Source organism: Antechinus flavipes, chromosome 4 (assembly GCF_016432865.1).
Source record: "Antechinus flavipes isolate AdamAnt ecotype Samford, QLD, Australia chromosome 4, AdamAnt_v2, whole genome shotgun sequence".
Taxonomy (NCBI): Eukaryota; Metazoa; Chordata; class Mammalia; order Dasyuromorphia; family Dasyuridae; genus Antechinus; species Antechinus flavipes.
Genome location: NC_067401.1, coordinates 182,075,229 through 182,096,885, shown reverse-complemented (window position 1 = coordinate 182,096,885; position 21,657 = coordinate 182,075,229). Strand labels below are relative to the sequence as shown.

The 21,657-nt window shown below is 36.4% G+C and overlaps 1 protein-coding gene across 2 annotated transcripts in view; it reads left to right on the top strand.

Moving 5' to 3' along the window:
* Window positions 1–21,657, top strand: part of PIK3R5 (phosphoinositide-3-kinase regulatory subunit 5) — a 98,157-nt gene that overhangs the window by 66,608 nt on the left and 9,892 nt on the right. Inside the window, exons 4-14 of one of the 2 annotated variants that reach the window (XM_051995670.1) lie at window positions 1,092–1,160; window positions 2,534–2,672; window positions 11,362–11,431; window positions 11,891–12,065; window positions 13,232–13,385; window positions 15,441–15,524; window positions 17,367–18,063; window positions 18,344–18,506; window positions 19,342–19,464; window positions 20,452–20,577; window positions 21,469–21,562. In XM_051995670.1, coding sequence (XP_051851630.1) covers window positions 1,092–1,160; window positions 2,534–2,672; window positions 11,362–11,431; window positions 11,891–12,065; window positions 13,232–13,385; window positions 15,441–15,524; window positions 17,367–18,063; window positions 18,344–18,506; window positions 19,342–19,464; window positions 20,452–20,577; window positions 21,469–21,562 — 1,894 coding nt within the window. Of the gene's footprint in view, window positions 1–1,091; window positions 1,161–2,533; window positions 2,673–11,361; window positions 11,432–11,890; window positions 12,066–13,231; window positions 13,386–15,440; window positions 15,525–17,366; window positions 18,064–18,343; window positions 18,507–19,341; window positions 19,465–20,448; window positions 20,578–21,468; window positions 21,563–21,657 lie in introns of both variants that reach the window. The other variant, XM_051995669.1, reaches the window with a different exon arrangement.

Below are 21,657 nucleotides of genomic sequence, written 5' to 3'. Positions count from 1 at the left end.
CATGTTGATGATGAGTAGGTCGTTTATATAATTCCAATAATTGAAAGCTGTGATAGGGACCTTTTAGGTCCCAAAGTTCTATAGTAGTCATTCAGACAATCCCCCACTCTTTTCCATTTTTTTTCATCAATGATTCCTTCTTGAGGGAACCATGGGCAGATATCTTCTAAAAATTTAAACAATTTTACAAGTTCTTTTTTCTTAACCTTTACTCTACGAGTCCTTAATGAGTCTTTGAGACCCTTAACAAATCTATCGTGAACACTAATGTCCTGCCCCATGATACTGACGCCTCACTTACCTCAGGTTTCTGTTCCTCAGGACAGGCTGGCCCGAGGCGACCTAATTCTCGTTTCTCTTGGGGACTGCAGTCTTTTCACTAAAAAGGTTCGGTCCAGTAATAACTACTCCCCATTTCACAATCCGCAGGACCAGAGCGTGAACCCTGAAAGAAAAGAGAAGGGGCAAGGGACTGGAGATGCGAAGAATGGAGACAAAACAGGCTTTCTGATCAAGTCTCATTTATTGTGGGCAAAAGTACAAGTATTTATAGCAAGAAGAAAGGAAGTAAGGGTCACGAACAGAGGGGGCCCTAGACAAAGGATTAGTCTCTACCAAAGGTCGAGTTGACCTTAGGTCTCTGATAAGGTAGGGAACTCCAGGATGTGAACGGCGCCTAGAAGACTGCCTTTCCAAGGTTAGAGTAGTCTTAAGAATGTGGCCTTCACCTGTAGATTAGTGTTGGCTTCCCATAAGATTTCATCTCATACCCAACATTAATAACAATAATAAAAGATACTAATAGATAGTGTTGCGGGAATTATGGAAAAATGGACATTCAAATGCATTGGTAGTATAAAAAAAAAAGTATTAGTCCAACTACTCTGGAAAGGTATTTGGGATATTCTTTGTTAACAAAGAGATTTATCTCTGTGGGAGCAAGGTGGGTTACATTGAAAATTATTGCTCTTTCCTTCCCTCTTCTCCTTTCCTTTCTTCTTTCTTTTCCCTCCTTCGTCTTCCCCCAATTCCCCTTCTTTTCCCCTCCCCTACAGGTCTGGCTAACTTTCTTTCTCTCTTGTTTTCTATAGGTCCAAGAGAAATGCAGCTATGATCTTCTGGCTCCTCTGGCTCTGCTTTTCTACTCTACTGTCCTTTGTGTAAGTTCTGAGATAGGATAGACTAAGGCCTCTGAAGTCTATCCAAAATTCTGCTAAATCCTGCCTCTTCTGTTAAGGAGTAGCCATTACTTATCTAACTTAGTGAACTTTTCATTCTATGTTGGAACAAAAGCCAGAAAGTAGTGTATAGGGATTGGCTAAAAGTAACGATGCCATCTCACCAAGGTGTTTTTTCTTTATTCATTTCTTTGCAAATATCAGAATTTACCTGTCCAAGTGAGACTGGTTCCCTGCAGAGAACATCCCTTAGAAGCAGTCTATAAGTTCACCAGTGTTGTTACTCAAAACATGCTTCCCTTTATGGAATCATATTTAGATTCATTTTATTAGCCACAGGGAAAAATTAGTTTTGTTAATTTATAATCATACCTCTTTCCTGTCTTTTGACCTAGCTTGGTTGTCTATTTTTATTTATTAGTCTTAACTATTTTAGCTTTCTAAAAACCAGATCTACTCTCAAAAAATGAAAATTTGCTTCAACAATGATTAAGCACTCAAATAAATTTTTTGAGAATCCAAAGTTGAAAAACAACACAGTGCTTGTCCTTATTTAGTTTTCAGGGTTAATAAGAGATATATATTATATGACACAATTGAAAGAATATGGATATGAAGAAGACTTCAGTTCAGATCCCAGCTCTGGGACTTAATAGATAAGTGGCCTTAACCACTTAAAATTTTTTAACTTTTAACACTTAACCTACCCATCACTATATGGTGCAGGCTTAGAATACAATTCCCAAAAAGTAGTCTTACTATCTGAAGAGTGGCAAAACTTTTTGGTCATTAGCTTCTCAGGAGAGCATCATAGGACTGAGATGATTAAATTCCAATATGTTTGAGTAAGATAAAATAAAATAAAATAGATTTATGTATAGCTTTAAAGTTTGCAAAATACTTGCTTCTTATCTCAATGGAAAGTCACAACATCTCAGTGAAGTAGGGACCATTATCCCATTTTACTGATGAAGAAGCTCAGACTGATAAAAGCCTATAATCATACCATTTAATTTTGGAGGCAGAATTCAAACAGGTCAAACTCACTTCTAAGTCTATCATTTTATCAGCTAGATTATCTGCCTCTTTATTAATTATATCTAGACTATCATTTTACCATTTGTAATAAATTACATGAAGACCATCTTCCAGGACAGGTGTCCTACTAGTTTTTATTTTATTTGCCACTGCTTGGCACCAATTTCTGAGGACATTCAAATTTCCTGATGGTGTGTATTTGTTCTTTTGAGGAACTAGCCCTTAAAGATACCCAAGTCTCCTCTTCTATATTTTGTCATTATTCTCATTCCATTTCTCACTTTGTTCTCTACTTTATGTTTGCTTTTCTCACACAGACTCCACATTTCCCACCAGATTCTGACCTCCTTCTGAAGGCAGCTAGAACCTACCACAGATTCCTGACTTGGCCGGTTCCTTACTGTAGTATTTGTCAGGAGCTTCTCACATTTATTGATGCAGAACTCAAGGTGCCAGGTATGTATGTGTCAGTGCTCTACAGTGGAGAGCAACAACATGGAAAGCATGCCAAATAAAAATGTTCATAGACACTCATATTTTAACCGTGGAAATAGCATCCCTTGTGGTTGATAGACAGCTACACTCCTTATCATCTTCTCCTACAATTTTGATCCTGTCTAGGAGTTAGTTTTACTTGACTTTATATTCTTTTATACACACACACACACACACATATAAATATATATATGTATATTTAATATAGTCATTTTTAAAATTTGAGCTCCAAATTCTCTCCTTTTTTCTTGTCCCCCCTCATTGAGAAGGCAAGCAATTTGATGTGCATACATGTGCATTTCCATATTAGTCATATTTGTAAAAGAAAATACAGACCAAAAAAATCCAAGAAAAATAAAGTGTTTAAAAAAGTATTCAGACTCTATTAGTTCTTTCTCTGAAGACAGACAGTATTTTTCATCATAAGTTCCTCAGAATTGTCTTGGATCATTGTTTTGCAGAGAATAGCTAAGTCATTTATAGCTAATCATTATAGAGTGTAATATGTGACAATATTCTCTTGGTTCTGCTCATTTCACTTTTCATCAGTTTGTCTTTCCAGGTTTTTTTGAGAGCATCCTGCTTGTCATTTCTTATAGCATAATATTTATTCCATCATAATCATATATCACAACTTGTTCAAGCATTTCCCAATTGATAGTTATTACTTCAATTTCCACTTCTTTGCCAACTACAAGAAGAGCTAATATAAATATTTTTGTACATATCGTCCTTTTCCTTTTTGTTTTTTATCTCTATGATGTACAGTTCTAGTAGTGGTATTGTTGAATCAAAGAATATTTTCACAGTTTTATAACCCTTTAAACATAGTTCCAATTTGCTCTTCAGAATGGCTGAATCAGTTCACAATTCTGCCAGTAGTATATGGTATCTCAATTTTCCCACTTTTCCTCCAACATTTGTCATTTCCCTTTTTGTTATATTAGCCACTCTGGTAAGTGGGGATAGTTCACAATTGTTTTAATTTGTGTTTCTCTAATCAAGGGTGATATAGAGCATTTTTGTATGGTTTTGACTCAGTTTTCTATGCATTTTTATGTAAAAAAACTTTATGTAAAAGTTTTTGCAGTTATGATTACTATTTCCTTCCATCTTATATTTTATTCTATCCTCTTTTCTTCCTATCATTCTCTCTCTCCTTTCACCCTGTCTCTCCTCAAAACTGTATTCTTTCTGACAACTACCTCCCTCAAACCATTCTCCTTCCTAAAAATGCTTCTCTCTTCTCTTTCCCCTCCTACTTTCCTGTATAAGACAGACAACCAAATGTGTATGTTATTCTTTCTTTGAACCAATTCCAATGAGAGTAAGATCCAGCACATATACCTCCAAAGTCCTCTATCTTCCCTTCCACTGTAAGTTTTTTGCACCTCTTTTGTGTGAAATAATTTACCCGATTCTTCCTTTCCCCTTTTCCAAGTGCATTCCTTTTTCTCACCTCTTAATTTTAGTATTTTAGATAACATCCCATAATGATCAACTTATACCTGTGCCCTAATAAAGAAAAAGGTTTTAAGAGTTAAAGATATCATCTTAACAAGTAGGAATGCAAACAGTTTAATCTTATTGAATCTCTTATGATTTATCTTTCTTGTTTACCTTATTGTTTATTTGTTTGTTTATTTTGTTTATTTATTTGTTTATTTTGAATCTTGTATTTGAAAGTCAAATTTTTTATTCAGCACTATTTTTTTAACGGGAATATTTGAAAGTCCTCTATTTTATTAAATCTATAATTTTCCCCTGAAAGATTATACTCTGTTTTGCTGGGTAGGTGATACTTGGTTTTAAGCCTAGCTCCTTTGTCCTCCACAATATCATATTTCAAGTTCTCAGATCCTTTAATATAGAAGGTACTAAATCTTTTGTTAGCCTGATTGTGGCACTATAATATTTGAATTTTTTTCTGGCTCCTTGCAGTATTTTCTCCTTGAGCTGGAAGCCTTGGAATTTGACTGTAATATTCTCATGGGTTTTCATTTTGGTATATTTCTAAGGAAGTCATTGGTAGATTCTTTAAATTTCTATTTTACCTTCTATTTCTAGGATATCCAGGATATCAGCAGTTTTCCTTCATAATTTATTGAAAAACAATATCCAGCCTCTTTTAAAATATGGTTTTGAGGGAGTCTAGTAACTTTTAAATTCCCTCTCCTCAGTCTATTTTCCAATGAGATAGTTCACATTTCCTTTGCTTTTTTCATTTTTTTAAATTTTGTTTGATTGTTTCTTGATATTTCATAAAGTTATTAGGTTTCACTTGCCTAATTCTGATTTTTGAGGAATTATTTTCTTTAGTGAGTTTTTATAACTCCTTTTCTATTTGACCAATTATACTTTTTAAGGAATTCTCTTCTTCAGTGGATTTTTGTGTCTTTTTTAACATTTGGCTTATTCTGTTTTTTATAGTGCTTTTTCAATTTTTTTTTCCTTTACTAATCTATTGTAAAGGATTACAATAGATCCTTTATTTTTTTTGTGTCACTTTCATTTCTTTTCCCCATTTTCCTTTGCCTCTTATTTGATCTTTTAAATCCTTTTTCAACTCTTCCAGGGCTTGAGACCAATTCCTATTTTCTTTTGAGATTTTGCATGTCATTGCTTTTATCTCACTTTTTTTCTTATGTATATTATTATGTGATCTTTCTTGTCACCATACTAACTTAATATGGTCAGATTATTTTTTTAAACTATTGCTCATTTTCCCAACTTAAAAAAAAAACAAACTTTTAACTAAATGTTACAGTTTTTAAGTTTTTTGTGCTGCTATTTTCAAAACTAGTTATGAGAACGAGTTGAGAAGGATGGTGTAAGTTTTCAGTGCTTCTAAAGAGGATTGACTTTAGGAGAAGTGTGTTTACTACTCTCCTAGTCTGTGCCCTAGTCTGAACTGATCATAAACATTCTTTTCCACCCTGGAACTGTGCCCTATGGGGGCTGAGAGCTAGATCCTCATATGAGCAACGCAAAAGAGTCCTGCTCACAGTGTCTGTAATCCTCTTCTAATAAACTGTCCAACCCCCTTACCATCTGTGAATTGAGAGCTCTGGCAGCTGCTCTTGCTGATTCAGTTATCCCCAAAGCCTGCTGCTGTTTTGCTGGGGCCTGGCACTCACTGGTAGAGCCTATACTAGATTGTGCTTCACTCTCATCCTGATGAGACAGATCTTTCTGGCTGGACCCCTCAGTTGTCTTAAACTGGAAAAAAAAAATATTTCTTCCAATCCTTTTGTGGGTTTTGCCATTCCAGAATTTGTTTTAAGGTATTATTTAAAATCGTTTGGAAAGTAATTTGGGAAACCTCATGCAAATCCCTGCCATTTCTCTGCTTTCTTGGCTCTGACTTCTAATTTTTTTCCCTTCTAAGTTGCCTGAAATAGGAACATTGTGGGGAGCAGTGCTAAATCTACAGGTGATAAAGCCACATTCTTAAGATTACTCTAACCTTGAATAAACACATCTAGACGCTTCCTGGAGTTTCCTACATCATCAAAGGCCCCTGATCAATTCGTCTTGGTGAGAAACAAATCCTTTGTCTAGGGCCCCCTCTGTACTGAGTTCGAAGGAACCCCACTCCCTTACAACCCACCATAAATACTTGTACTTTTGCCCACAATAAAGGAGACTTGATCAGAAAGCCTCTCTTGTCTCCATTCTACGCATCTCCTGTCTCTTGCCCCTTTGTTTTTCTTTCAGGGCCCACACACTCTCTGTCCCGAAGGTCGGGGCAGAACATAGATTTAAATTTGTGTAAAGTTTAAAGCTTCTGAAGATAGGGAATTCAAGGAATAAGAATAAATAATGGGAAAAGAAAACTATTACTCTTTGCATACAATATGATGGTATACTTAAAGAACTCAAGAGAATCAACTAAAAAGCAAATTGAAACAATTAACACTATTTCAGTATTTAAAGTAAAATCACATAAATCATCAACATTTGTATATATTACCAACAAAACCCAGCAGGAAGAGATAGAGAAATATCATTTAAAATAACAGCAGACAATATAAAATACCTGTTTTGTTGCCTTCTAGTGGCAAATGGCAGCAAGCTTACTTCTTCTAGATCTTCAGACCTCTCCAGTCACGACTAGCGTGGGATACCCCAACAGAACACCCAGAACACCCTGTTCATTTGTAGAAGTTTATTGTCTGGATTACATCTTGACTCTGCCCCCAGTTCCCTTGTACATGTATATATTAGGATAAATGTTAGTTAGCCTCTGGCAACAAGCACTAACCAACTAATCTTGAGGTGCCTGCTCAATACAAACTTCCTTATCTTTAGGAAACCATGCCTGGAAAGGAGCTACAGAACTCACACCCAGATGCCTCGCTAGGCATGGGCATGTTTTGATTTTGTGCTCTCTTGCTTAAGCTCCAATATTGAGTCTATCTGCCAAAACAAATCAAGACAATTATAAAACACTTCACAAAAATAAAGACAGAGCTAAATAATTGGAAAAAAAATTAATTGCTCATGGGTAGATTAAGCTAATATAATAAAAATGATAATTTTATGTAAATTAGTTTATTTATTATATCCCATGCCAATTAAACTGCTAAAGAAGTATTTTATAGAGCTAGAAAAAGTAATAACAAAATTCATCTAGGAGAAAAGGTCAAAAATATCAAGTGAAATAGAGAAAAAAATGTGGGAAAGAAAGAGGTCCAGCAGTACCATATATCAAAGCAATAATCATCAAAACAACCTGGTACTGTTAAAAAATAGAGTGGTGGTTCAGTGGAATAGATTAGATATACAATTTGGTATTTAGCCATTTCAGTCATGGCCCACTCTTCATGACCTCATTTGGAGTTTTCTTGTTAAATATAATGAAGTAGTTTGCCATTTCCTTCTTCAGCTAATTTTATAGATTAGAAAACTGAGGCAAATACAATTTAAGTAATTTGCCCAACAATATCACTACTAGGTCTGTTTCAAAAAGAGATGTAATAAAAAAGGAAACCGCCTTACATGTACAAGAATATTCACAACAGCTCTTTTTGTAGTGACAGAGAATTGAAAATTGATGAAATGCCCAACAATTAGGGAATGATTGAACAAATTGTAGTATGTGATTATGATAAAATACTTTTGTGCTGTAAGAAATGATGAGCAGCCTGGCTTCAGAAAAATCTAGGAAGATTTATATGAGCTAATGCAAAGTGAATGAGCAAAACCAGTACAATGTATACAGTGATAGCATTGTTGTAATTGTAAAACTGATCAATATAAAAAGATTTAGCTACTCTAATTAATGCAGTGATGTAAGACTCCATGAGGAAAAATGCTATTTACCTCCTGAGAGAGCTGATAAACTGAGTGTAGATTAAAGAATACTTGTTTCACCTTCTTTATTTTTCTTGTTTGATTTTTTTTTTCAATGTGGAATATGGAAATGTGTTTTGCATGACTTCACATGTATAATTGATATATTGCTTGCCTTCTCAGTGGGTGGGAACTGAAGAGAAGGGGAAAATTTGGAACTCAATATATATTTTAAAAGGCTAAAAATCAATTTTGTGAGTTCTACACATATTATAATTGGTTAGCAGCCAAATAAAAATCCAGATGCATTGATATACAAGCCAGTGCTCTTTCCACTGTATCACCTTGCCTTCTAAGCTAGAAGGAATTAGCATCTAGTGAATCAGAGAAGACAATTAAAATTTATATAAAGCAAAGACCAAATTTTATTTGGAGTTTATGGAGGACAAAATGAGGAATTTTCAACCTTAAGTTCTTCAGAAGATTTAGCTAGTCCTTTATAAACATGATCTAAGCTTCCAGAGTATAGGGAAACTTAGCAACAGTGACTATTGGGAACTTCCTTTTCTCTTCTTAAGAAGACCCTATTTCCTACTTTTCTGTGAAAATAGTCATATAACATGAATTACCTCTTCTTTCTTACTTTGTACTTCAAAATCCCTGATGCCATTGACTCATTTTCTTCTTCTTACTCCAGTCTCTGATGAAGTGGTAGCTCTTCTTGACAAAGCCAACCTCTTCATTTGTAGTCTTGATCCAATTCCCTCCCATCTTCTCTGGCTAACAGCTTCCACAGCCATCCTTTCTCCATTCCTAATTTGGACATTAGAAAGATCTATCTACTAGATCTTTCCCTGCTACTTCAAAACAAAACCAAATCTTCCCATCCTTAAAAAAACAAAAACAACAACAACAACAACAAAAAAAACTATTGCACCATCCATTCTTTCAAATTATAATCCTGTATCTTTATTCAATTTCACAGCCAAACATATTTTTTAAAAAATGACACATTCATATATGCATAATGGATGTATGTATTTATATATGTGTATATACATATATGTATATGTGTGGTTTCTATATGAGTATGTTTACATATTTATATACTCATTTTCTCCATTTCTTCCCTCTTATTCACTTGACTTCCCCTTATAATTTGACTTCTGAACTCAGTTTTTCAACTTAAACTGTTTTTTACAAAGTTACCATTGATGATATTTAATTAATCTTAATATTAATTATTAACCATACATAATCAAAATATAATATAATGTGTTATAATATAATAAATATATAACAATATATTATTAATATACTCTATATAATAATTGGTATATATAATTAATCATCAATATAATAATTAATAATGTGAGTATAATAATTAATATATAATTAAGATTAATGTAATTAATCTTAATATTAAACTAAAGGCTCTTGCCCTTTCTCTATCTTCAGTTTTCTTGAACATTCTCTATAGCATTTAATACTGTTGACCATGCTTTTCTCCTGAATATTCTTTCCTCTCTCAATTCTTGGTTCTCTTCTTTATCATCTAACTGTTCCTTCTCAGCTTATTTTGCTGGATCAACATTTATATTGTTCTCTCTTACTGTGGGTGTACCCCAAGGCTTTGTTCTATGCCCTCTTCTCACCTTTTTCTATACTCTGTCACTTGGTAACCTCATCAGCTCCTGTGGGTTTAGTTATAATTTCTACATGGATTTTTTCCTGTACAGATGATTACTAGATCTATATATCTAGCCTTAGTCTCTCTGCTAAACTCTAGCACTGTATTAGCAATAGCTTAGAACACGTGTAATAATAGGCACTATGAATATTTAGCTATCATATGCCATCCAGTGTACTGAGTACTTAATAAACATCTCACCTGTTTCTCACAACAACCTTAAGAAATATGTGCTATCATTATTCTCATTTTAGAGTTGGGCAAGTTGAAGTAAATAAAGGATAACTAATTTGCCAAAGGCACACAGTTAGTACATGTGTGTGTCTGGATTTGAAATTGGGGTATTCCTGACTCCAGACTCAAGGCTGTATCCATTGAATTACTTATCCCCTAGGTATCTAAAACTCAATATATCCCAAACAGAATTCAATAAATTTCCACTGAAGCCCACACTTCTTCCTAACTTCCCTATTTCGATCCAGAAATACTATCATCTTTGTGCTTAACCAAATTCACAATCTCAGACATCCTTAATGACTCACATTCCAACCCCTCCCATGTCTCCATATATCCAAGCAATCATATAATGCTATTGATTTGCCTTCACATCTCTTGCATCATTTCTTTTCTTTCCACTCATGTCACTCTTGTCCAGGCTCTTATCACCTTTATATGACTCTTCTTATAGCTTCCCTATACAATCCCTTGTACAAGCCATCACAGCTTCCAAATTAATATTCTTAAAGCATAGATGTGACCATGTCAGTCTTTCACTGAAAAAGCTCCAGTGACTCCCTCTTGCCTCCAATATAAAATGTAAACTCCTCTGGCTCTTAAAATATTTATAATCTGGCTCTAGTCCTGACTTTCCAGATTCATTGCTTCCCATCACATACTCTAAGGTTTAAATCTGGATCAATAGTTTAAACAGCTGTGCATCATCTCAAACTATTTCTCACACCTGAAATTCCATCTCTCAATTCTACAGATTTGTACAAACTTCCCCCATAACCTGGAATTTACTCCTTCCTTATCTGTGCTTCTCAGAAGCATTATCTTCAGAAATAATCTCAGAGGCTACCTCTTTTCTTCACTTATAGCTTTTCTTCTTACCTCTTACCTCATTTCAATATTATTTTGTATTTACTTTTTATATTCCTCCCCCCCCACACACACACTCATCTGTTTACCTGATACTTCCCTCAGTAGAACAATAAGCTCCTTGAGGGCGAGAGCTAGTTCATTTTTTTTTTTTTTTTAATCTTTTGGGCCTAAACAGTACCTAACACAGAGTCAGTATTTAATAAACGCTGTTGATTGATTCATTAAGTGGATGATACCAATATTAGCTTTCCATGATTTATTTGTCTTCTAAATGTTAGGAGCAAGATGAGTGGTACCCAGAACCATCTTGACATCAAGGATCTCTTCTGAGGATTTTCAAGGAGTGAGGCCTCTCCTTATCTTTCTTTATTCTCTGACACTGAAGTTTCTCTTTCCCCCCCCCCCATCATTTTCTTATTAATCTTCTAAGGGAGTTTTTCTCTGTGCCCTGAGATACATTGGGGGTATGGAGGATTTGACACAGTAGTCCTTGGCAAAGAACAGGATGTCCTTTTCTTGCAATTTTTTTGGGCTAAATAATTTCTTTTTTTTTTTTTTCAGGCATCAACTACCAGCGATTAGTGAGGTCAGAACAGGGGCTTTCCATCAGAAGCCATCGAAATTCCACTGTGTGAGTACTCAGAATGGAGGTATGGGAGCAGATAGATTCATAGACTCTTTAAGATTTAGATGCTAATACAACTCTGGGAAGCTCAAAACCAAGTCTGGTTGAGAGGCAGAAGGAAAGGAGATTTATACCATTTTTTTGGTATATGTATACCACTATACAGGGATATACAACAGGGATTATCCTCTCTGGCCCCCTGAGGATTCATTACCCTCTTCCCACTCCTGGGGTAAGTTTGAGTTACCTCTTAGGTCTCTGCTGCATCAGATTAACTTGTGGGATATGGTGGGTAAGTCCATGTTTTTAGAATCCATTTTGTATCCTGGATCATCTTAATGATGCCTTTGGCAGAGACAGTAATAGATATAAAGAACAAACATCCAGGGAAGAGAGTATCTTGGACTGAACCTTACCTCCTGCCCTTCCCCTAAAACTTGAACTCATTGTCTCATTTATCCCTAGCACTGTACTACTTTTGAATCCCCTGGAGGTACAGACTGAATTCTTATCTGTGGCCAATAAGATGAGTTTCCCAGAACCATCTCCTCACAATGCCTATGTCACATTGTTGCAACATGCTTACCAGGCCACTTTTGGGGTATGCTGTGACCTGGCTCGCTTACACCACATGCTTCAGGTATAAATATCAATCTATCCTCTTGGAACTTGGGGAATGGGAAAAATTGCAAACAATCCAGTTCATTAATATTTAGTACTGGGGGAGGCAGAAGAGCCTTTTTAGATGATATTAATATTATCCTATCTCAGAGCCTGATCTGCTTAGGATTTGAGAAGAAATTTTCTAATAATTAAAATCTCTGCTCAAACAGATCAGAGATAATGTAGAGAGAATTTTTTCACTTGGGGAAAGAAGGGGTTAGAGAAACTAAATGATCTCTGGGGTTCTTTCATCTTTATAATTCTGTGATCATAATATGAAGTAATAGGAAACCATTCCTGTTGGCAGATATAAGAATATGGATCATAATCATTCTCTCTATGTACTCAGAGTAGTAACTTTTCATGTGACACCTTATACCATATCAATATCAGATCATATCAAATAGCTATGGACAATCACAACCTTTCCAAACTTCCTGATATTCTAATAAAGAAAACAATTATAATTCTTTCATAGTATTGTGGTGAAAGAGATATATAAATTGAGTTATTATTATCTTCTGATGGCTTTGAGGGGGCAGGGGCTAAGGAGGAAGGGAATACCTGTGACTTAAGCATAGGGGGAGGAGGGTGTACTAAAAGGTGGGGAAAATGGTGAAGATTTTCATGATGAGAATTTTTCACTATGGGTGATGACCAAAGTCTTTATTAGGTTCATTTTGTTTAGTAGGAACAAAAGCAAAATGCTTAAAATATTTTGAAGTTGTTTACATGTGTATAAATGAGAGTGAGAGAGAGATTGTAGTGTAGTGGAAGGCTCCTTGGATATGGAATTGAGAGAATTAAATTTTTGTCTTTGTTCTAATTAATTAAGATTATGACATGAGTCATATATTTGCTTTCTCTGAATCTCAATTCCCTCAATTATCAATTGAGAAATCAGGTCATCCTTTCTAATTTAGATATCCTATTCCTCTACATGACCAGGAGGTCACCAGGAAGGGGGAGTTACCCAGGTGCTGGGGAAGAAGATGTTTGGTCAGTGAGTTGAAAATGCAAGAATCAAACAATGAAGGACTTGAGAACAACCCATAGAAAGAACTAGAGTGTGGGCAGGGATGACAGGCTACTAGACCATGAGTACATTGTCAAACCTTGTCTCTTTTATGGGGGGTATTTTAGTCCAAGACTCTATCTGAACTGGAAGCCATCTTTGAGGAGACTACAGAAGCTCAGGAACTAGCATCTGCCATCAAAGATCCGAAGGAGGCCCGGCAGTGGCTGAAAGCCAAGCTGAAGGCTATCGGAGAGAGAGCTGGCTTCCCCCATATCTCAGGTAAGACTTTGGGGCAAGGAAGATGCATCTTACAGATTTAAAGGAAACAAAATTTTCAAAGTTTTATTAAATACTTACTGTGTATACTTCTACAAACATTCTCCTCTAGGAGAGGTGACTTAAGGTTCTCAAATGATATGCCAATGGAGCACAAGATTTGACAGGTTTTTCCAAGCTGGAAAATTTCTAAGTATGAGTATAATGATAGTTTGTATCTAAATGCTGATGCATTTTGGTCATGCTCACTACCTTCCTCACCTGTGTACTTGGGAAAAAAAAATTATGGTAGACAGGTATGAAGTTTTTTCAACCTTATCTGTTCTTTCACTTGGAAGCCCAAGTATAGATTGAGTTTTTTTGTGGAGGATCTTGTAAGGTTCTTTATAAAATTTCACTACAATCTGGCTAAGTGTTACCTGCCCCTCCTTCCTTATATGTCAAATATTATAACGATATGGGACATTCCTAGATCATTTAACAGTTAATTATAAAAGGAAGTTTACTTAGCCATAGTCTAAAAAAGATACTTAAGAGTACAACATTTAGCTTAGATGAACATGGCCTCCCTCGTCTTTGTTTAAAAATATTTCTAGTCAGTAGAATAAGCTATGATGATTTAGAGCATCCACCAAGTCTGAAACTTGGGAAGTTCACATGGGTGTGTATCTTTTATCTTCTTGGATGACCAGGAAGATAGTACTTGAATCTTACCCCTCTAGGCCAATCAAATCTTGAGGGAAAGAATCTACATAGAAGATATGGATTACCTCACAAATATCCCATGAAATGATCCTTTTTGTTACTCTTGAACATGCAATTAAGTCAAATCTACCAACTTTTTTAGTTACTTCAACTAAAAGAATTTCTGAGTCATCATTTCATTTCACTGCCACCTCTATTTCATCTGGATTAGTTTATGAAAAGAGTGCTATTATAGATGTGGTTCATTTTCTCTAATCTATCAATCATTTTTCTTTGGGAAAAACTCACCCATTTATGTTTGTATGTGGGCTAGCCTTTTTTCTCCACCCCACCACAGTCCCTGTTGAAGCTAAAAGGACCACACAGAATTGAGGCTATTTTTTATTTTTATCTATAAGTTGCTGTAGCCAAATAATTCATCACTTAGTTTTGAAACTATGACTGATGAGCCTCTATATTTAGGGAAGCTGGTATATAGCAAACATTCTGTGGTTGAGCCATAATCAAATCCTTTCCAGCTTGATATAAATAAAATCTGACAGACTATATACCTTTGACAAGAGCCTTGGAAGACCTCTAGAAAATGATGAAAAATCAGGCGAGGTCTTTTATGGAGGAACATAGATGAAATTCAAAAGTTAACCAACAATACAAGATACTATATAATAAATACCAAAGGTGCTATAAGACTTTAGAGGATGGGGTATTCATTGTTCCTGTAGTAATGGTTCATGCAATAGAGGCCTAGTAGGATCTTTACATAAAAAGAGGGGTCATTGGGGAAATTAATAGCTTTTACTAGAGAGGCCCATATGAGCAGAAAAAGGTAGGGGAGCTAGCAACTGATTCCAATGACTAGGGAGGGGGTGGAGGGTGGGATGACCATTGGAGGAGGACTAGGATGAAATGTAATTGATTCTCCAAAGAGAACTAGTATGGCATAAGAGACAGGAATGACTTTTGAGTCAAGAAGACTTATGTCCAAGTCCTGTAGCATTTCTGGCAGTGTGACTCTGACACATAGTACCCCATCTAGTCATCCAAAACTGTAAGCTATAGGCTAGCTATTGATTTGCATTAGTAAAAGGAGTTTTCTTGTTAGGAAACAACCTTGGGCCTAGATGAGAAAAACAACAAAACAAAACACTACTATCTTAGCAGGAGTATGCTACAAAAAAAATTAGTTACACTAGGAATTATTTTTGTAATAACTGTTCTGGCTCTTTCATTGAATAAATGAATAATGTTTCTTCTCTCTAGCTTCACTCTCTTCTGGAAAATAAGCAGTTTAGATTTAGATGATCTCTAGGATTATCTTCTAGCCCTAAAATTGTTTTCTTCTTATTCCTGCAGAAACACCTCAACCATGTAAGCTGTATACCATCCCCATTCCAGTAGCCAGGTGCTACACATGTAGTTGGAATCAGGACAGCTTTGGTAAGGAGTCTGTGTGACATATTTCTAGCTTATGCCAAATAAATTTTATCTGTTATTTCCCTCCCACTTTTTCCTGGCTTCTATAACAACCAGCCATTATTCTGGAATCTGTAGTTCTCTCACTCTCCCATCAACTCTCAAAGATAGCTATGAGGCTCAGTCTAGTGAAACACAAAAACCCTTAAAATCAGCAGCGTTCTAGTGGAATTACTAGTGTTTGGGTTAGTTTTAGAGGTTGGTAGCCTTATACTCTGATTTCAACCCTCTTACTAAAAGATGATGTTACCTGAAATACATCTCTGTCTTGCCTCTTCCTATGAAATAATCTGGAGGGCTTTATCTTTGTTCATACTTATTCTGGATGCCTCTGAAAAGGGCTAGAAAAAAGTAAAAAGCTTTCTGAGTTTCTGAAAAGAAAGTCCTCTGGTGGGTAAATTTAATTTAATAATTAATTATTTGTACAATGCTTTGTAATTGTTTGGAAATATCTGAATAGAGATGGAAGAGACAATATGGTCGGAAAACCTGGATTCAAACGATCATTGCCATTTACTATCATTTTAAATTTTGGCAAGTAATGCATTTCACACAATTTCACACATTTCACATACATGATACACAAGTCATATTGAGGTACACTATGCTTCAATTATTCATTTGCAATATGAAGGGATTAAACCTCTTAAGTCTCTTCCACTTCTATATCTAGACTAGGAAATAAATAAGACTAGGAAAGTGATAACTAACATTTTATATAGCACTTTGATGTTTGCCAAGTGCTTTACAGGTATTAGTGCATTTGACTGTAGAGAGAATACTGAGGATACAACCTTGGGAAACTACTTTAAGGATGCAGGAAAAGGATGGCCAGTATAGAGAAGTAATAGATGGGTAGGATAAAAACCAAGGGAACTTTATGCCTCAAAAGTCAAAGTATGAGAATATCAAGAGAAGAAGTTAGGAGTAATAGGCAATTAGGATATTAGAGAACTTTTATAGAGACTTTTTAATAGAATTGTGGCAGTTGCTTAATCAGCAAGCATTTAATAATAATTTATGTGTTAGGCACTGTCCTGTGTGTGGGGAAAATGCCAAGGTACAAGGGAAAGTGAAATGAGAAGGGAAGATTTTGTAAATAAACACCTTTTTTCTTTGTTAAAAACAAACAACTTTATCAAGAGACAGCACAGTACAGTGGAAACAATGCTGGATTTGGTATCAGGAAGGCCTAAATCTAAATTCTAGCTCTGTCATTAACTAGATATATATGATCTTAGGCAACTCATTTTGTAAGCCTCAGTTTATCTTCAAAATGGAATAGTAATTTTCACATTGCCTGCCTCTTCAACTTTGGTAAGCAAAGTATGTTGCAAAATTTAAAGCACCATATATATAGATGTTGGTTACTAGTAAGAAGTTTGTTCATGAAGGGTAGGAGGGGAGGTAACTGGGTAAATAAGTCAATAACTGCTAACAATGACAAGGTATTTTATATATTGATTGTTTGTTTATGGGAGGTCTGGGGAGGAGAGGAGAAATTAAAAGATGCATGAAAGAGAAAGGGTGATTACTGGTTCAAAGACCACAGAAAGGGAGACTAGGTTGGCTAAAATTTGGGATCCCTCCTCCTCTGAGACACCAGGGAAGGAAGGGAGAAATATGTGATGGTGAGAAGTCATGAGAAGGGCATTTCTCACCAAATAATAAGAGAAGGGGGCAGGTTAATGTTCTCTTTGCCGAATAGGAGGTGTTATCCTGGCAGTGCCTTATGCTGAGTTTGGGGCTAGGATTTGACTAGGATTTGAAGTACACTTATGGAGTATATTTCTTGCTTCTCTATAGACATCCTAAAGGAGATCCTGCTTAAGGAAAGAGAGTTGTTCCAGCCAGGGACCCGTGAGGATGAAGAAGAGGAGGAAGACTTTGAGGCCGAGGGATCCTTTGCTAAGCGGGATTCTCTACTCTCTACCACTTCTATGGCATTCAGACACTTAACCAGATCAACAGGCTCACTTCAAGCCTCTATCCCTGGCTTCTCAAACCACTTGTTAAGCTCTTTTGTCTCAGGCCTCTCAGACTGCATGGACAGTGGCTACATGGAAGACAGTGATGAAAGTTCCCCTGATCGGCCACGAAAAGAAGGCCAAGAGGAACAAGAACTCCAAAGACCTAGGAGAAAGTTTAATAGATTCTATAAACTCTTAAAGAGCAAGAGCCATATGGTGCTTCGGAGAGACTCCCAGAGCCCAGTGAAAGGGACTGGTTCAGCCACACTTTCTCTTCGACGGACAGGGAGTCTGTGCAATCCCTTGAACATGCCTTCTCTACCTTCTTCCTGTGCCCAACGTTCTCATTCCCTTCCCCAGCACATGCTGGAGAGCCAGCTTTCAAACTGGCTCCATCCTACTACTACCCATCATCAACATCGGAGGCCTTTCCTTAGTGGTGATGAGGATTCCAAGGCCTCCACACTACGTGTTGTGGTCTTTGGCTCAGACCGAATCTCAGGAAAGGTTGCCCGTGCCTACAGCAATCTCCGGTGAGAGATGGGAGAAGGAATATTGCTTTCTTACCCATTCAGACCCCTTGTGATTGTCCCTGTTAACAAAGAGACAGAGGAGCTGGGAGGAAGGGATTATTTCTAGTTGGGAAGGCAAGTCAGCATGATATTCTCATCCACATTAATGCATTAAAACATCCTGGGCTGTCGCCAGATATGGTGGGTAGGACCCATAAGTAGAGAACCAGAGGATCAAAGAAAATGAGGATGAGGGAGGATACCACATGTTCATTTTATCATTTGTCTATTCCTTATCCAGGAAATTGGAGAGCAGTTGCCCACTCTTGACACGGTACTTCAAGCTCCAGTTCTTCTATATCCCAGTAAAACGAAGTTATCAGCCTATAACTAGTACCTCTCCTGATCATCCAAACCAGTCACACCTCACGTCCACAGATTCCCTAAGGCAACTTACTCCAATGGTATGTGCTGAATATTTAGAGAGAAAACTGGACAATATGCCTACATATAGTGCTACCTGCTAACATTAACTAAAGGATGTCTCCACATCAAAAAGAAGTAAGATAGGGAGAGAAGAGAATAAAGATGGAAATGTGGAAAAGAGGGAGAAACTCTTTTTTGAATTGTGCATTTTTGAGATTATCAGATCAGTAAACAATATTTACTCAGGTCTTACTATGTGTAGGACACTGCTAGTAGGTGCTATAAGATGTATAAAGAAATAAGACACTGTCCTTGCCCATGCAAGAGTTTAAAATCTAGCTGGAGACAAGTATAAATATGAAAAGTTGAAAGAATTATACAAGAGAGATCTGGCAGATTTGTTGTGAAGAAAATGAATGTAAACCTTAAAACAGAATGGATATGTGAGAGGTTATTGCTTATGCAAATACTATTAATAATAATAATAATAATAATGAGAGACAGTGTAGCATTGTGAATAGAGATCTGGGCTTTGGAAGGTCAGGAAGACCTTTATCATAGTCCAATGTTCAATGCATATGTCATATAAATTCTCAGTGCCCCAGTTAACTCAAGTTATAATTTGCTCATCTGTAGTTTCCATGTTGCTTACTGGTTTCTAACATCATTATAATAAAGAGTAATTTTTAGAAACTATAGTAGAAACTCAAAAGAAAGAAAAACAAAACATTTGGGCTTTAGATTTAGTTATCTAGTTCATCTCATTGTTGGAATGATTCCCTTTAGTTGAGTCCTGAATGTTGATTCTGATGCCTCTTGGATTAGAAATCTTGAGCCTCACGCCTATATATCGCCTATTTATTCCTGTTACAGGACATTTCCCTGTCCTTGGAGGACAGCACCAATGACATTTCCTATTACCTTGGAATGCTGGATCCCTGGTATGAACGCAATGTGCTGGGTTTGATGCACCTGCCCACTGATGTCTTGTGCCAGGTAGGCAGGTCAGAGAAATAGGGGAACAGGAAGGAAGATCTTGCCTCAAGATCTAAATTTGGTGATTCCTTTGCCTTACTTGGGCTGAGGTCCTAAAAACAGTTCTCAGGCCTGGAGGAAGTATGCATAGAGAGCTGCTTTTGAAGCCAGGAAGACCTCTAACATACTGGCTGTGAGAGCTAAGCAACCTTTCAGTGATCCAGGTAACACTCCTAAGAATATAAGTTGTAAAAAGGTGCCAAATTCATTGCTAACGAGGTAGTTTCCTCATCCAGGAGTTTTCTAGATCAATGACACCACAGTTCTAGTCCTTATCTCTTTAAATCTGGGACAAGGCATTTGTCTATCTTAGGCAAAGTTTGAAACTGGCATCTCTTCCCTATGTGGTCGTCTCTATTCTGAAGAATTCATTTTAACATTCACAACTTGACTTTTCACTAAATAAATGCCTACAGACAACACAATGCAATTTTGTTACTCAAAAAACCCCATTTATTTAATAAACATTTTTACTATTTATATAATCCTATGCTATATACCCTATTGTGTGTACTATGCTTTAGGTGACTACTTACTTTCCCTATCCTTAGTTCTGTCTGTTTAATTAAGTGGAAAAGAATAATGATATAGTGGGGACAATTAAGGAAAATCTAAATCCTACTATGTTCAGGAGCTATAACTGAAGGTGCTCCTGCCTTATCATTTTCATTCTCTATTGTCCTAGGCACTAGGCACAATTCTGGCAGCTTCCATAATCTTTCTGCTTCCAGCCTTATTTTACGACCTCAGGAAACGATATTTGGAAGCTATGTTTCATCCCTGTTTACCCTTTCCTCAACCCTTAGAATAACAATGGAAAGAAGTGAGAAAACATAGATCTAATGTCCCTTCAAGTTTTCTCTTTAACTCATCCTCTGCCTTTAAAGTTACCTGTTTCACACTGTTCATGCCAATATTATTTTTTTCTTGGATTTCTCTGTGCAGCAGACTTTGAAGCCGGAGGCTGGGACACTGGAGAGTGCTCAGGAGCAGTTGCCCATCCTGGCAGATATGCTGCTTTATTACTGCCGTTTTGCCACAAGACCAATCCTGCTGCAAGTCTATCAGACAGAGGTATAGACATAGGCTAGAAAGGAGCGTTTCCCTCCTCTTTTCTCTTCTTTTTTGGTTTTCAAATTGCCATTAGCACCATTTTAGGGGGAAGTTTCTTCATCTATAAAGTAAGGAAGCAGAATTAGATGTCCCTTCTTTTTAATGTCCTTTCTGTTCCTAATATTCTGAAGCCTATAAAGAGAAACTGAGTTCTTGGGGAACCAGAATAAATTTAAATTTATTAAATTTAAAATTGGTAGGAATTAGCTTCTCCCTGGTATAGTTAAAATTTTCTGAATGAAGAAATGGTAGAGAAAGGGAAAGGAGAAGAGAACAAGCATTTAAGTTCTTACCAAGCAATTATACTCAGATACTTTACAAATATTATCTCATCTGATCCTCATAATAACCCTGTGAGGTAAGAGCTATTTTATAGTTGAGGAAATTGAGGCAGACAGAGATTAGGTGAATTACCCAGGAACACATAGCTAGTAGATATCTGAATATGGATTTGAACTCACATCTTCTTGACTCTAGATCCAGTACTCTATCCACTATACCATCTTGCTCCCAAAAGCTCTGCATTATGACTGAATGACATCGGCCGATTATTTCACTTTTGTCAGCCTTAGTTTCTTCATCTATAAAGTAAGGAAGCAGAATTAGATGTCCCTTCTTTTTAATGTCCCTTCTGTTCCTAATATTCTGAAGCCTATAAAGAGAAACTGAGTTCTTGGGGAACCAGAATAAATTTAAATTTATTAAATTTAAAATTGGTAGGAATTAGCTTCTTCTTTTCCATGTCCTCCTCTTCTTTGACATACCTCAGAGCAAAAGGGCTTGGAAGAAGGGAAGACAGTATGTAAACAGTATCTTTTGACTCCCTGTCATCACAGATATTCTTTTCCATAGTTGACCTTCATCAGTGGGGAGAAAACAACAGAAATTTTTATCCACTCTCTGGAGCTGGGTCACTCTGCAGCTGTCCGTGCTATCAAGGCTTCTGGTAAGTATTACCTTTTTAAGAGTCCCAGGAAAGACATGATAGATGATAATGATAGTGTTAAATTTGTCTTTTCCTTCCCACTCTAACATAGAAAA